Raw genomic sequence first — 16,184 nt, 5'->3', positions numbered from 1 at the left:
ATGCAGAAGATGTTTTAAAGTTGCTATTACACAAAAAAGTATTTGCTTATTACTAAGTATTAAATATCTTTCAGAAAGCACATTCAACGCTTATTTCCCGTGCCACCCTGCTTTATGAAACTTAACTCGATTTGTGACCAAATTTATATTCAATTCTTTGCACGTGTGAATTCTTTAGGTTATAACCGACATCTGATGAGTAAACTCCATGCCAATGGCACTGTAAAAACATATATATATTTACTGAAAAAAGGCCTGATGTATTCAAAACCTATATTCCCAGGCGTATTTACTAATAACAAAGCAGATCGGCACACAGATATGATCGCAAGTCTGTAGTGCCCCCCCCGCCCCGGTCTCTTTGCACCTGGGAATCAGTAAGGAGAGCCCTTCCGCTGAGGCCATCTAGACTATCCCAGGTGCAAACAAAGCTGGCTGCAGACCCAGGCCTGCATTCTGTAGGACCATACACAAAGGACAAACACGCACCTTTCTTCTCAGGAGGGGCCCGCCTCGCAAGGGGAGAAAGCTACCTCCCACATATTAATGAGAAAAGGGCTCGTTCTCTTCCTGTAAGACCGCTTGACAATCATTTGAGAAGGAGGGCTGCGGTAATTTTGAGTCGCCCCGCCACGCCACACACACACACACACACAGCCACACACAGAACTCATTGCCTTTGATAGCTGCGGCATAATCACATGAATTTTAATAAAAGCTCCTTATATTAATCTCGGGGCCGCCGACAGTCATCGTAAACTTTCAGTAAACTTAACCTTCTTCTTGGTAATAACACTGCAACAACGGAACAATATTTCAATTAGCCAGGCAGTCATTAACTGTGACAAGGAGAGGAGACAACGAGGAGGAGGAGGAGGAGGGGAGAGAAACGGAGCAACGGAGCGACAGGAAGGGTGAAATAAATGATCATGGTGTTAGAGTCAGGCGGCAGAAATGCCAGAGAGTATTTACCGAAGCACATTACTCCTGCTCCGAGCCGCACAAACTGCCTCCTTGTGGAGGAAAAAAAGTAAAATAAATAAATAAAAATCACAGGGGCTGCTGACAGTCCTGCACAGTGGCCCGTTTTTTTTTTCTTTCTTTCTACCCAGAGACCTTGCTCTGATACACAGTCATAGTTCTGATGTGCTGACACCCAAAGGTCCTTGTCCAGCGGTGACTGAACAAGCTCCCAGTCTTTCTTAACACCCTGCTTGCTCAGCACAAACGTGGACGGAGGACAGAAGTGGAAATTTGATCACATCACTCCTATTTTTTTTTTACGAGCTCAGTATAAAAAACCCCAAAAGAAACCTTCACACGTAACTTTTCGGCTCATCTTTATTTGTCAGGTATGTTTCAGAATGTATGTGTGTTTTCTGTGTTTCCATTGAGATGCACCGAAAAATGTGTCTAGTGACTGGAATTGGCCGATATTCAGCTTGGTTGACCAGACATTAGATTGTCAGAAAACTGAGAACACCCATCTTTTTCCAACCTGTGAACACACCAGTGTACCCACTCTTCAGTTCGTCCAAGTTTTAATAAACTAGCAGCAAATATTTAGGCAACTAAGCAAAACTTATGGTCTTTTCTGGAACTTTGTTCAACTAGAGTCAAGTTATAACTACACTGCAAAAAGGAACTAGAAGTAAGTGAAATGTTCTTGAAATGACTGTATTTTTCTTTGATTTAAGCAGCTAAATAAGAATATCTGCCAATGGAATGAGTATTTTTACCCATAAAATAAGATCATTAGATATCCTGGACTTGATATAAGATGATGGAGATGAACTGTTCTTATTTTAAGTGCAAAAATCTTATTCCATTGGCAAATAGTCTTAGTTATTTGCTCAAATCAACAAAAAATACACACATTTCAAGAAAATGTTACTTACTGTTTGTTCCTTTTCTGCAGTGTAAGCATGGTTTAGACATGGTTTAAACAGAAAACAGAACAAAATAAAATCGTCAATTAGTCACATCACAAACGAGACACCTCTTTTTGGATACTGTTAATGAAGAAGGCTCGGTTAACCAATTTTCGGTATCAGTGAGGTGTTTAGAATCAGGTAAGATCATCACCTGATTGGACTTTCTTTTTAATGGGCGAAGAAAAGCTATTTCAACGAAAACTGTGTTTTCTATGACAAGTCCAGACATTTTGAGACACGTCTATAAGCAACTAAGGCTCTATGAGAGAGAGACGTTTGGTAGATAATGGATGATAAACTAAACAGATTACAGCAACTCTGCTCTGTTTTATTGTTTTTGTCCTTTCAACCTCTGCCCTTGATTGAATACACGGTTTGGAAATGTTTGCTGCCCCTCTTATGTTAAAGGTTTTTACAAACGAAATTCGATTCAGCAGGTCAAAGTCGGCCACAAATTTCTGACGTCTGCAGTTCCAGCCCTCCCAGCTTGGCAGCGTAAAGGCATATTCTTAACGAGGCACTGGATCTTACCTACAGGGTAGCTTTGCGACACACTGGGGCCCAGGTCTGGGTTGGCGCTAGAGGATAAACAGGGCTTGACTTCGTCCAGGCTGGAATTCAGGACAGGGAGCGAGTACTCATTAGCCTGGGAAAAAAGAAAAAAAAAAAGGACAGTTGAATCATTACACAACCAAACAATACCGACATGGAAATCCTCCTTCTCTCCTCCTCCATTAAGCACTCCACACAGGCCCGTGTGAGTATAAATTTGGTGGAGAGCATTGTACGTGTGTGTGTGTGTGTGTGTGTGTGTGTGTGTGTGTGTGCATTCTGCAGGGTGGCAGTTCAAGCATATCATGAATGTATTTTGGTATTGTCTGAGAGAGGAAGTGGGATTTGGAGATGAGTGAAAAGCCAAGGCGTCAGCTGGCCCTTTGTGCTTGACTGCAGTCCTACCCCTGATCAGCCAAGGGAGAAAGCAGTTCTGCTTTGTTACAGACACACCATGTGGTCCTGTTTGAAAAAAAATAAAAATAAAAAATACAATTCATTGTTTTCCTTTAGCTTGTTGCTGTTAATTTGGAGCCTAAACCATGTTTGAATAAAAACTCAAAAGACCTCCACCAGCACAGCTTTTGATTTACTCTCGTTGAGCTGGCGGTTAAAAGAAAAAGACTTAAATCTCATTCATCAGTTATGCTTGTTTTCTATGTTTCATATTGATGCCGAATTATGTTTATGCTTTTTCTACTAACAACAACTGCGCACATTGTCACAGTTTTGCAACAGTTTGTTTCAGAAACATCATGAGGTCGTGTTTGAAAAAATGCTATTCACAGTTTTTCTGTCTTCTTTGGTTTGTTGCTTTAAATCTGGAATCAAAACCATGTTTAATTCAAACTCTGAATAAAATAACAGGCACAACTTTTGTTTCTCTCTTGTGTGCATTGAGAAATGGGCTTAAAGGTGTGGTTGAGGATGATACTTTAATTTTTACTTCGTTGTGTAGATATATGCTGAGTAGGATGAGCTGCATACTTGCTTTTTAAAGTGGTTTCTGTTTTAAATTTATTTATTTGAGAATTATTTGAGAATTTTAAACAAGAGGTCTCAGTTCCTGCTGCTCAGGGTTTGAAGCTCTCCAGCTTGGTGAAATGTACGCTTTTTTTTCAAAATGAGCTTGTAGCTTATTCGTTTTCAGGTTTCCTGGTTTTGGACAAAATGTACGATGCTCAATGCAATGTGTTAGTTCAAAACAGTATTTACACCTTTTTTCTGTGGAAATTGTACTGTTAAGACAAATTCTCAACATTTGGAACTTTCTGGATGTCTTTTTTGTTATTCTGGAATTAAATTATCATTTACCTCCACCCTATTAACACAGAAACGTACATCTTATTCAATCTCTTTGTTTAAAAAGCACCCAATTAATGTCAAAACACAAAAATGCCGAAATTAGCTCTTTGTCTTTTTGAAAACAAGAGAAAAGTATACCAACACCAGATGTTGGCAGGCTTTTTTAATGAGATGATACTTCCGGAGACTGAGTGCTGACAATGTTTATCCAAAGCCGAGTATAAGGGGTTCAGTGGGCTGGGCTCCCATAAGGGGGTGGGGGTGGGGGGGATGCCCATGACCCCAGCTCTTGTCTGTCACTATCACAGATAAACTCTAATTGTCTGCTACAACTGTTCGCTGGCACAATGTCGGATGTTTTCCTGTATTCACGCTGGCTTCAGACGCCGCACAGACGTTTTATCATGCAGATAAAGGGCAGGAGGGAGAGAAGTGAAAAGATGGGTCTGAAAGGGATGACCAAATGGCTAGCAGAAGTGTGGGAGGGGTGAATCCATTCAGTTTTGCATCTCCAGAATGGCTTTTTAATGCTCCACGCTACGGAACCCAGACACTGGCTAATAGGGCCACATTTTCCCGGAAGAAAAAAACAAAAAAAAAAACAACAACAAAACAAAACAAAAAAACAAGAGGCACCCATGAAAGAGGGAAAGTGCTCTGATTAATATTGCGGTAAATTAAAGCTGATTTTTCTGGACTATTTCTAGGCCTCCTTTCTTTTTTTTTCTCACGTACCCCCCTTTTTTTTTTTCCTGGTAGCCCTTTCCCCCCTGCCTTTTAATACTCTCCCTGACGCTCTTTGTGATTGCAAGTCATTTCCAATTCGTTTCGGTATTGATCTTCCAGTAGGAATCAGTTTTGTAATTAGCTGCAAATTAGGCCTTCTTCTGGAGGTGAGGCCTGTCCCACTGATTTATCACCTGCGTAATTTGCCCCGATTGGAGAGAAATTAAAATGAACTCAATTAGGAGACTGCTTTTTGCTTTATGGGTCTGACTCGTAGTTTGGGGGGAGAAATTAATAGTCTCTTGTTATTTTATAGTATAATGAAAGCCCTGTAAATAAAGGTTATCCATGGTAATAAACCCAGAGCTTTTTAATAAAAGCTGGTATTTGATTGTCATTTTGTTGTGTGGGGGTTAGCAGTTTCACAAATGCTTGTTAATTTTCTCCAAAAAAATGAGTAAGTTATTCATTTATTGAAATGTAATTGCTTCCCCTATGCTAGGCCCCTAAACTAGGCATGGCCCAGCTACCTTTTTCATAGTATACCAATGATTTACAAAGCCGTGGTTTTAAAACCACAAAAACGGTGTTCCCTAAACTTTAACTCCTTTATCTACTGCAGTGTGCAGCACAGAGTAATCCAGTGTTACCCCTCCCCCACTTGTTACCCCACTCTGCCCCGTCAGCTGGTTGAAAGAAGGCTGCAACACTGTTCCTTGGCTAACAAGAAAGGCAAACTCGACACAGAAAGAAGAGGGATGCTGCTTTTGTGTCAGGACAAGAAACAGATGAGCACAACTTGATTGTCTGGAGAAGTTACTTCCTCTTTGTCTGGGCCATACTGTGATGCCCAACGTTTAAAATCTCCTGTCTGCATGATTTTTATGGCCGGCAAGTTTCGCTTTAGGTAATGAGAATAAGCAAAACTGCTCATATTTCAGTCAGGCTGTAAGAACCTGTGACAGAAAAACAACTTGATAAAAAGAAAAAAAAGACTTGAATGAGATTCACTTGGAAATAATTTCAACACAGCAACCATCATATTTCCAGTAGGATGATTTGCTTTCTGGCTCTCAGTGCAGAATCAGACCATTTTTTACCCAAAACTAACTGAGACCTAGTTCAAAAAGATGAAAAAGGGAAACAAACAAGCTACCAAGCAAATGAAAAATACAGTTTTGTTGGATGCTAAAGGAAGAAATTCTCAAATCCTTCACACACTTCCTTGCTTTAGCAAAGAATGTTTGTTTACCTCATAAGGTATATGCATGTTGAGCATCACATGGTAAATATTACTGTTTTCAACATCCGCTTCAAAGTTCAAATAAAAAAATTCCTATCTTTGTTCAGACTGATCAAAATTTTAGATATACTTGCGTGTTATTTGTGTAGTCAGCACTATCCATATTTGCACAAATTCCATCATATATATATATATATATATATATATATATATATATATATATATATATATACATCTGTTGGTATTTCTATTTCCTATCATCATGCACTGTAATTTGGCCACCAAATGCAAAAAAACAAAAAACTGATTTTTTTTTTCTATATGTGAGGGAGACCCTATTATATATATATATATATATATATATATATATATATATATATATATATATATATATAGGAAGAAAAATATATATATGTTATCGACCAAATTTATATATTCATATTCAAAATGTACATCAAAGTGAAATTCTTTGTTTGTGTGCACATACCTGACCAACAAACGTGATTGTGATTGTGAGAAAGTGGCCAACAGCAGACAGCCGAGCTAACTACCCATCTAATATCAGCTTTTTGTACTTGAGTTTCTTGCTACAGGGTAGTACATTCTTTTTGGGTGTGTTAACCTAATACTGACAGACAGATAGCTGCTCATACTGAGCTGCTTAAAGGGGCCTAGTCACATAGTATGACAATTTCTACACCAGTAGCTCACTCTGATTGCATACAAAGGTTTTCTGATAAAATTATTGCCCGGGGCAATATTCTTTTCAGGTTAAAAAATAACTAACTAAACACTATCAGGGTGAACGCCTGGCTTATTTTGTTTTGTTTTAAGATGAATATATGTTCTTTGTGTGTTTTCTTTTTATGGTCAAAGTATGTGACCAGATTCCTTTAGAGTGTTCCTGTTAAAAGGAACACTCTACTGTGGCCAAATGCTTGTTCAGCTCAACAGATTGTTACATAGTCAGACATTTATTACATTCAACTGAGCTTTCCGAGATATGATCAACTTACTTTGTGCTGTGATATACGTAGGATTGTATTGGACTATATGTATTTGAATATGAATGCGACTATATGATTGAATTTTGTTAGTGTATTCTTAATTGATCTGAAATGAATTTCGACATACATAATTGGATATGAATTTGACCAAATTATCTTCAATGGGTTCTTGAAAGGACGATTTGCTGTAATTTGGCACTATTATACTGTAAATACAACTAAGTTGAAAGTAATATGAAGTTAACTAAATTTAGTGAGTTTCTTTAATCAATCTTTTTTGGTTAAATATGGAAAACATTGATATAACTGTGGTGTATTATATTGTTTTACCAGTAGCAGGGACAGCTGAAATTTAGATCTGTGTCAAAATTCTGTATAACGGATTTTAGTCAAAATTATTATACCACGGAAATCTCACACTGGGCCATGTTTAGTCAACAAATAAACACGAAAGGCAGAACTGTAAACATCGAAAATAAGAAGTAGCCAAAAAAAAAAAAACTAAGGAAAATCTAGATATTGATTTATTCCATGCTGCTTCACTGTTATTCTCAATTACAGCAGGTACAAGGAATGTGTTTTTCATTACAAAATCAATAATGTGTGGGAGTTTCCCTGCTGATCCCTCTAGTATTATACATGTTTACTATAATCACGTGTTTAGCCGTTTTTTGCCCATTCGTTTAATTAGCTGTTCTTTCTGGACTTGGGAATGTAGGTTTTACTTTAAGTGTGAGTGAAAAGAAGCTACTAACCTGTTCCGGTTTGACATGATCCGATGTGGGGAAGACGTCTGGGTACGAGGGGCGCTCAAAGACCCGGTCCAGCGCTTCCAGCTGCTGCTGGGTGAAGGCGTCCGCCCTTAGGTGCTTCCGTAAACTCTCCACGCTACCCTGAGAATCACTGTTTGGGCCAGAACCATCTGAACCATCTACAAGAAGAGAGAGCAACATTCGAGACACTGACCCCGGGAAGCTGGCCTTCACTTCAAAGCTCTGCACTTTATATTCTCCTCATGTATTTTGCGTTGCACCTTTTAAAAGTGGGGTCTCAGGGGGAAAGAAAAAGGGGGAAACTGCCAATTTTTTTCTCCTAAATGGCTACTGTGAGCCTGTTGCTACATCACACACACTTTTTTTTTTTTCTGCACAAAATTAATGCCGTCATGATCTGAGATCCCTCTGGTAATTGATGGATTACAGTCACTTGCACAGATATACTCGTTGAAGCAAGTGTGTGGAATGATTAAAGCGCCAGTGAGCCCCATTACGGTGATTTTTCACTTTCATTCCCACCAGAGAATCCCATTCTTCCTCTCCCCTTCCTGAAAAAAAAAGCCCCATGTACGTTAGAATCAAGTAGCTTTTTAAAGTACAATCACCCTTTTACAATTCAATGCTGCTTTTATTCTCTTGGAGCATGCGTTTCCATTTGGAAGCAGAGGCGGAGGACAAGAGGCTGAATAAAACTGCACAGTCCAGTTCAATCATCCCCTGCTCTCCAAACGGGGGGAATTTTCTCCCGACTCCTGACCTGATTACCTGGCTGTTTGGAGGAGGATGCCTTAGCTTTTATCGCCGTGTGCAAATCTTTAAAGCGTTTTTACAGACAGTCCTTTCACAGAGACCCCCACCGCCCCCCCCCCCATCAGTGGCTGCAGCGTAGGTCTCCTCCCGGAGCCCGAGAAAAGCTTCGGCTCCCTTACAAATCTGTCATTCTAAATTTGCTGCAGATTATGTTCTTCCCTCAGTGGGAGAGCAGTGATATATGATATGCAAGGCCCTGCTATTGATTGCCTGATCTGGTGGCAAGAGGGAGCCGAAATGAACTCGAAATGAACATCATGCCTCAACTCGTTGTTCGTATAATACTCTACTTAATCCCACGTTTCCCCCCCCCTGCCATAGAATTCAATTGATCAATCATGTCTGCGCGATAGCACCATTTGGGAGGGTTAGTGCCTTTCCATTCGGCTCTGTGACCTTTTGCCGGGGTCAGAGGATGAACCCGGCTCTACCAAAAAGGAGTCGGAGGAGCTATAAAATGGAGCGGGCGAAGGAGTGTCTGAGCATCTGCGAAATGTGCATCACCAGATTTGTGATGACAGCTGCAAAATAAGGTAGCCGTGATTTTGTTCTAGCAACCTTCTTGTTGCTACAAATGACAATTTTTCTTTTGATTATCCAAACAATTTCATAGAACAGTTGTTGTTTTTTTATGTGATTTGAAGCTTTCTTCTTTATTGTTTTTAATTTCCTTCATGTCTTATAGTTAGTGTACCACATTTAAAAAAAATTGTGTCACAGTAACACACATGTAAGGCATTGATGGGAAGGTTTCAACACAGAAAAGATTACATTTGTGCCTTGTTTTAGCTTTTTTTTTAAACTGTTGAGAATGCGGACATAGGAAGATTGAAAACTTAAATGACATATTTTCTGTTTTGTGCATGTTTTTTTTTGTTTTTGGTACAGACTAGGAGATACAGTACCGCTCATAAAAACATAGACAAGGAAAACAAAAAAATCACCCACCTGTGAGTGAGGTGGATTTTAGATAGAGGTGCTATGTATGGCAAACCGATTTGTCTATTTGTAACTTTACTTTTAAATGAAAATAGAAACTGCGGCCCCCTACTGGCTACATGCCAAAAAAAAGTTTCATAAGCCCAAAACTGAACGGTGTCTCTCTTTTTATGAAACCAATTTTATATTATGACAATAGTATGAGAATAGATATTATTTTTTTCTAATAGTTAAATATTACATTTTAAGTTTATTTACCCTCCATATAGATTCAGCTTTTTTTGTATAGGAAGGTGTACAGCAGCTTTCCTCTCCTTCCCCAAAATCACCACTAGCTTTCTGCACATGGTATTTTTTTCTCTGCAATCAGCATAACATAAACAGCCCTGGTCTTTCAGAACACCAAGTTATTTGTTTTCACAGATTTAAAAAAAAAAAAATGCACAAATGTGGGTGGGCCTTCCTCCATATACGACTCTACATTTAGGTGTGAGTGAACTGCATCAGTGCAGAGACATTTTGTCTGCTTAGTAGAGGGAGTTTAGCAGTAACTTAGAAGGTAACGTAAACCGGGCTTGCACACATTTAGCATCCCCAAATAGCTTCATGAAGGCGCCCACCAGTATTTGTTCAGCTTTATTGTTGTAACATCTGGTGGCTTTTGTTAAGCTTTTGTCTTTAAATTGTTAAGATGACTATTTCAATAACAGATTCAGCTTTTCTGCTATATCAATGCTTGCTTTGAACATTTCAACCCCGTGACTGAGAAAGGTATTGTGGGTAGCCATTTCCCCATTGGGATGCCATACTCATGATCTTCTTGTATAGAATATTAAGCTCATTATAGGGCCAAATATGAAACTGGCACAATAGTAAACTCATATGCTCCACTAAAAAAAGCATAAAAGTTCATTTATAATGCAAAAGAGTCCAAAAAACAAGGATTGAGAGTAGGGTTAGTGACTATGCATGTGAATGCGATCAGATTTTGTTCTTTACTAGGTGCTCTCCACTGTGAAAGTTGGGTATGAATACTGCTATCATCACACTATAATTACAGGGGTATTATTCTACATTTTACCGCAAATATAAGACAAGAAAGATAAGAATGTATGGTTATGAATAAATGTGTTAGACCATAATGTTAGTTAAAACATTTTACCTCCAACGTTAGAAATGTTCTCTTATAATGGTTCCCTGTTTTCTGAGAGCATAAGAGATTTGAATCTAAATATCTCAACGGTTCTTACAACAACAGACAAAACATTCATGAAACAGGAGTATGTATAGAAAACAGAGTTATCAGTGTTTGTAGGGTTTCAAGTGTATTTCATGTTTTTAGAAATCAAAAAAATTGTAGTAATTGAGCCTTGTTGTATTGTCACACATTTTTTAAACTTCTGCATTCTTCTACATTTTATCATTTAATGAACAAAAAGAAAAAAACAGCCAATGAAGTTTAGCCTAGGATATACAGCCCTTAACATACACATACATTTCTGGCTTACGAAATGGCAAGTTCTCACCGGGATAATTGGACGCAGGTAACACTCGAAGACCGGTGTGAGTTTAGGCATAAAGATTTCACAGCACAGCCATGAATCTGTGCTGGAAAAACCCAACTAAAAAAATAAAACAGCTAACAGTTCATAAATAGTTAACTTTAACTGTGCAGACTGGGCAATACAGGTATTTTAGTTCTGTCGTGATTTAAAATTGAACAATAAAATACACTTTGATACCAAACCTCCACAAAAAAAGCTAAAGTGAATAAAAAATATAGTGCTATTTGTCCTAATATAAAACTGATAAACACCAATAGAAGGGCATATACCCTCAAAATGTTCCTAATAATCCCTTGAAGATCATGCTGCAGCAGAAACAAACAACCCTGACTTTTCCTTCTGTGACAGTTCGGCACAATCAAATTCATTTCTGTTTTCTACACAGCCACATGAAGACCGCTCACCTGTTACTACTGCTGCTGATCTTTCTCACTATTAAGCTGAGTTGTTCTCTTTTCTACCAAAGCAAACAGAGTCATTAATTACTCTCCATCGGCTCGCCTGAGCCACAGCACCTGATCGATACCCCCCGACGCAACCATATTTGTCATTCAGTGCTTCCCACGCACAGGACGTGCCGTCCCGGGTCAAGCTCCACACTCTTCCTCCCATTCAGACTGGGGACAGTCCCATCTGCCCCTCGTCACTTCTGACACACCTGCAGCGCCCTGAGACGACTCCATTAATGATGCTGCGTGAATATAGGACTGCACTCGCAGCGTAAATGACAGCATTATAATATCTGGGCACGGGACTGTAAGAGAATCTCACAACACGATACCCTGGAGTAAATCATTGGTTCGCAGCTGTTTACACCGTGGACATGCCACTAGTCTAATAATAGCCCCAATCAGAGCGAGGCGCTAAATATACAGCAGATTAACTAAATAATCAGATAATGAGCAGAGAGAGAAAAAATAACAACAATAAAGCTTGTTTTTGTCTATTTTTTACGTTTGGATATTTTATCTCTCAGGGACAACAAAACCGACGTTCTGGTGGGATCACAATCGCTTTTTTTTTTTTTTTTTTTTTAACTTCCTTTCTTCTTCTCTGCCACTGATTGGTCAGTTTATGAGCCAGAACATTATTGTCACCGGAAGAGGGTTTTTTCTTTGAGTATATCTCTGAGTAGAACGCAGCTGTGCTAAAAAAGTATGAATGTCTGCAAGGTCCAAGAAGCTTGTGCTCGTCGATGGGGAGAGTGTGTAAGGCCCCAATGTGCACAGGACACCCAAGAGTAAAGCCACACATGCACAGGAGAAACATGTATACTTATATAGGAAAGGCTAGGAAACTCAAGAAACTCACGACCTTCTTGTTGCAAGGTAACAGGGCTGATAACTACTCTAACTTTCAGCCCAGAACAAAACTTTATAGTTTTTAGTATTTCCTAATCATTATTTGCTTTTTTTAATCAGACCATGATTACTGTTTTATTAGTTTTGTATGTATTGTTAATGAAGCTTAGATAAAACATCTCTTAGGTTTTCAATATTAACCTGTCACATACGTTTAAGACCCCACAAAGTGTCCATCGGTACAGATTCTCACAACAGGAAGTCGAACCAAGTGTTTGGACATACCCAAATAAGCCCATTACACAGCAGTGATAACAATCTGTGACCTCGGTGGCTTTGTGTGTGTGTGAGAGCTACATGTCTGCTCATTCCCTTTGGTCATTCATTGATCATCCCTGGGAGTGAAAATATTCATCTTGACATCAGTCCGCATCAACACTCTGGTAACGAGGGAACAGCCTCCATTGGATCGGATAGCCAGCTCCATAAAGCAGACTCCTCTCTGCGGGTCCGGCACCCAAAGGTCGCAACCCCCAGCAGGTTGCTTCAGCCAACATATCTCTAAGGACTGCTCTGACTCTGAATGACTGCCCACCCACCCCCCCAAAAAAAAGAAATCCAGCATTTTCTTTGAATGAGGTTTACTTTCCTTTGAAAAGCCTGTCAGAGGAAGCAGAGGAAGGAGGCGTGCTCAGATTAAATGAAAATGGAGGTCTTAATGTTTTTTTGTTTTTCTTCAGTTTGTGGGAAGGTCACGGAAAACTTTCTCCGTCACACTCCTTTTTCCTCCAGCCCGCTGTACAATTCGTTTAAATAACATGGCAACATATATTTGCTCCTGTAACCTTAACACATCTTCGTACATCCTCACAATAACACATCTCTATGATTTTCCCCGCCTGATTCAATTCTGGGCTAAATGGAATCAAATTAAAACTCATTTGCCTCCATTTGGATGAACTCAGCTGCATTTTGCTTTTCTAATTGAATGTTTTGATTATGTAAACACAAATGAAATACTGTCTGTGGAATGTAAAATGCTTGTTCTGCACCACCAAAGATATGTAATTAGTTTTTAAAGACTAGGTACCAAATTGCTCCGTGGATTGATGGAAATTCAATTAACTAACCCCCACCCGAAAAAAATAAAATAAAATAAAAAAAAAGATTTGCAGCTTTTCTCTCAGTATAAATTAGGAATATAGAGGTTTACGTATCGTATGGACTGAGTCTAATTGATTACCTCTAAAAATGAAGAGTTAAATGCCTTATTAATCTAATTTGGATTGTTGCGTTTCGGTGCAGGCATTTTGCTGCCCTCTGACTTCCTGCGTTCTTCCTCCCCCCCCTGAAACAGATGCTGATGAACGGAGCAGGGTGTGACGGAGGCCCGCTCCATCACTCATCTCCCGTCCATCGTTTTAGTCCACGTGACGCTCGGAGATGAGACGTAATTAATTCAACGGTTACTGTAGCACGCAATCACAGACATGCTGATCGCCGCTGGCCATCTTTGTTGGCTCTCCAAATGTATGATGATGATCTTTAACATGAAATTTCTCTCCTTGTGTTTCTCTCATAAATCAAGAAGAAAAGCTCAGTGAAACAGGTGCATTTTGAATGTCCAACCCTTAACCTGTCATCTCATGGAACTTTATATTTTTCTATTCTACCCTTCTTGGGTGTTTCCACTGTGGGGGTTTAAACCTGTGCTTCTCAGCTGAATTACATCCGCTGGCACTGAGCGGGTCTCTACCTCTATTGCAAAAGTGTTGACCAGCGTCTTGTTTAGGGGACTGACAGGCTCCTGTTTGTGTAAGTAAAATGCATTTATAGCCATAATGTCATAACTTGTAAGTCTGTAACAGCTATTCATCTATATAAAGTTACCACCAAGTAAAGAAAGAACTATTACTGTAGCAAACTGTAAAGGGATTTCACAGAAGTAGGCGTTTTGTTTTCTCGCTCCACCAGCAAGGAAAAGTTTTTTTATTCTATCACCAGATTTTCTCTGTAGGATTCAAGTTTTCATTGTAGGATTCTTAATTTGAAGTGCAAGAAAAGCTCCTATCGAATTTACAAGAGCCAGCAACCTGTGCAATGCAAAACGTAATCTTTCTCTTCGCCTCTAACAAATGAAATTTGTCTAGAGTCACAAGACGTGCACGACCATTTAGAAAAGCATAATTCTTTAAGTTCTACACATGGACTTGAAATGTGTTTGTTTTAGCATTAAAGAACGTTGATTTTATTTCTTTGTTTAAGTTTTAGAACAAAGACGAGACAACTTTTTCTGAATTAAATGTGCTATGTTTATGAAATAAAAATGTATTGCGGCCTAATGGCAATAACATTGCTTGAGAAAAAAAAGTTTCTTCTTACTGTTGGTGTCACTCTGTTGTAGAACCTTTATGTATATATTGTAGGAAAAAAATAATAATTTCAGCTTCTTTATTACTTTTGTTTTTTTAAGACACTGCTCATTAGGCCCTCCCATCTTAATAACCTTGGCCAGGATGACCAAAAGAGCATCATGTGTCTTGTGATTATCTGAAAAAAACCCCCCAAAAAAAAAAAAAACTTTTCGGTTCCATATGTGTTGTTCCATGTGAACTGAGTTTTTTCATACTGATTTGGAACCCAGCAGAAACCTGCAAGTAGTGTGCCCAACCATTAAAATGGGACAATAATTCATATTGGGTCCACATTAACTGGGGACCTCCTTAACCAGGGCTTTTTTCTGAGGTAAACACAAATCTACCTTGGTAATTTGTTTTGACCCCGGTATAGGCTAACCTGACTCTCACCAGATGGATTTGGTTCCACAGAGCTCCACACATCCATCTGGGATCGCTCCATTGGAGATGTATTTCAGAAGGAGGGGCCTTATCAAAAATCCTTGCATATGATAGGATAAACCACTTGTCTGTCATCTTTACTGACGCGGTACTTCAACCACACACATCGAAACCACCATCAAAACTGAAACAATTGTTTCCACTAACAAAAGCCTTCAAAGCCATTCTCTGGTGTTCCTTTAAATAATTAATATTCGGTATATTGGACAACACTGATGAAGTGGCAGCATTAATGACTTAAAGTGACCAGATTTCACTAATGACAACCGAGCACGTCTCTAATTCTGCTCAGCAGTCGGGAGGGTGGGCGTAGAGTCTCTGTCGGGGAGTTGGTATGTTTTGCCTGATCTGCAACGCCGACATAGCGGTAAAGGCGTGTTCGGCTCAGCTTTTCTACTACGCCGGGACAATACCTCTTGCTGCCTTAAACGTTTTTAACCCATCATGATACAATGAAATCGGGGACAGCTGTTGCCAAGGACAGATACTCTGATACGTCACATCTACAAAAACCGCCCGCCCGGCCGGCGATCCTGATTGGCTCGTCTATTTTATGTGGTATTGAAATCCCTCCTAATGGCAGCGAGTCCAGATGGATGTGTGGAGCCATGTGGAGCTCGGCAGGACTACATCCATCTGGTGAGAGTCAGGTTAGGTAAAGGTATGCCTAAGTCCAGTCCTACTGTAGTGCAACTTTTAGATGTAACTATTTTCCAACACAAATCAAAAGTTATGGCTTGTGGCCAGGCCTCTGCAGCGCTGACTGAAAGCCGATAAGGGAGGGTTCAGCTGTGTTGGAGAAGGGATGCATCCAAAAGTTTTATGATGGTTTGCTCTCAAGGACTTGACTCGAGCACACCTGCCCTGTTAGATGCAATGGTGACAGAGGGTGGTAAAAGATCGGTTCCTGCAGTGGAAACTTATCCCAAAACATTAATCATGACTGTTTCGCAGCTTTTGATTATGGCTGAGTTTTTACTAAAGTAAAGTGTTTTTTTTATCATGTTTGGAATAAACCTTAATCAAGATCTAAAAATGCTTAGACTCACTGAGCTATATAATATACCGGAGTGCTGATTTTGCCGAAAAACTGAAGTCACTGGCCGCCTTATTGCTACTTCCTACTCTCACAGAATCCCACAGGATTTAGTTGCAACAACAAGCAGTT

General features: G+C 39.4%; 1 protein-coding gene across 5 annotated transcripts in view; it reads right to left on the bottom strand.

The window, feature by feature from the left end:
• pax2b (paired box 2b) overlaps positions 1 to 16,184 on the bottom strand; it is a 47,920-nt gene that overhangs the window by 18,052 nt on the left and 13,684 nt on the right. For all 5 annotated transcript variants that reach the window (XM_036141866.1, XM_036141869.1, XM_036141870.1 and 2 more), the window contains exons 6-7: positions 7,523 to 7,698; positions 2,466 to 2,580 (exon numbers count right to left, since the gene is read on the bottom strand). In XM_036141866.1, the coding sequence (XP_035997759.1) occupies positions 2,466 to 2,580; positions 7,523 to 7,698 (291 nt within the window). The remainder of the gene's footprint in view (positions 1 to 2,465; positions 2,581 to 7,522; positions 7,699 to 16,184) is intronic.

The sequence above is a fragment of the Fundulus heteroclitus genome, chromosome 10 (assembly GCF_011125445.2).
Source record: "Fundulus heteroclitus isolate FHET01 chromosome 10, MU-UCD_Fhet_4.1, whole genome shotgun sequence".
Lineage (NCBI taxonomy): Eukaryota > Metazoa > Chordata > Actinopteri > Cyprinodontiformes > Fundulidae > Fundulus > Fundulus heteroclitus.
Note: the sequence above shows the minus strand (reverse complement) of the source record. Positions and strands in the feature narration are given on the sequence as shown.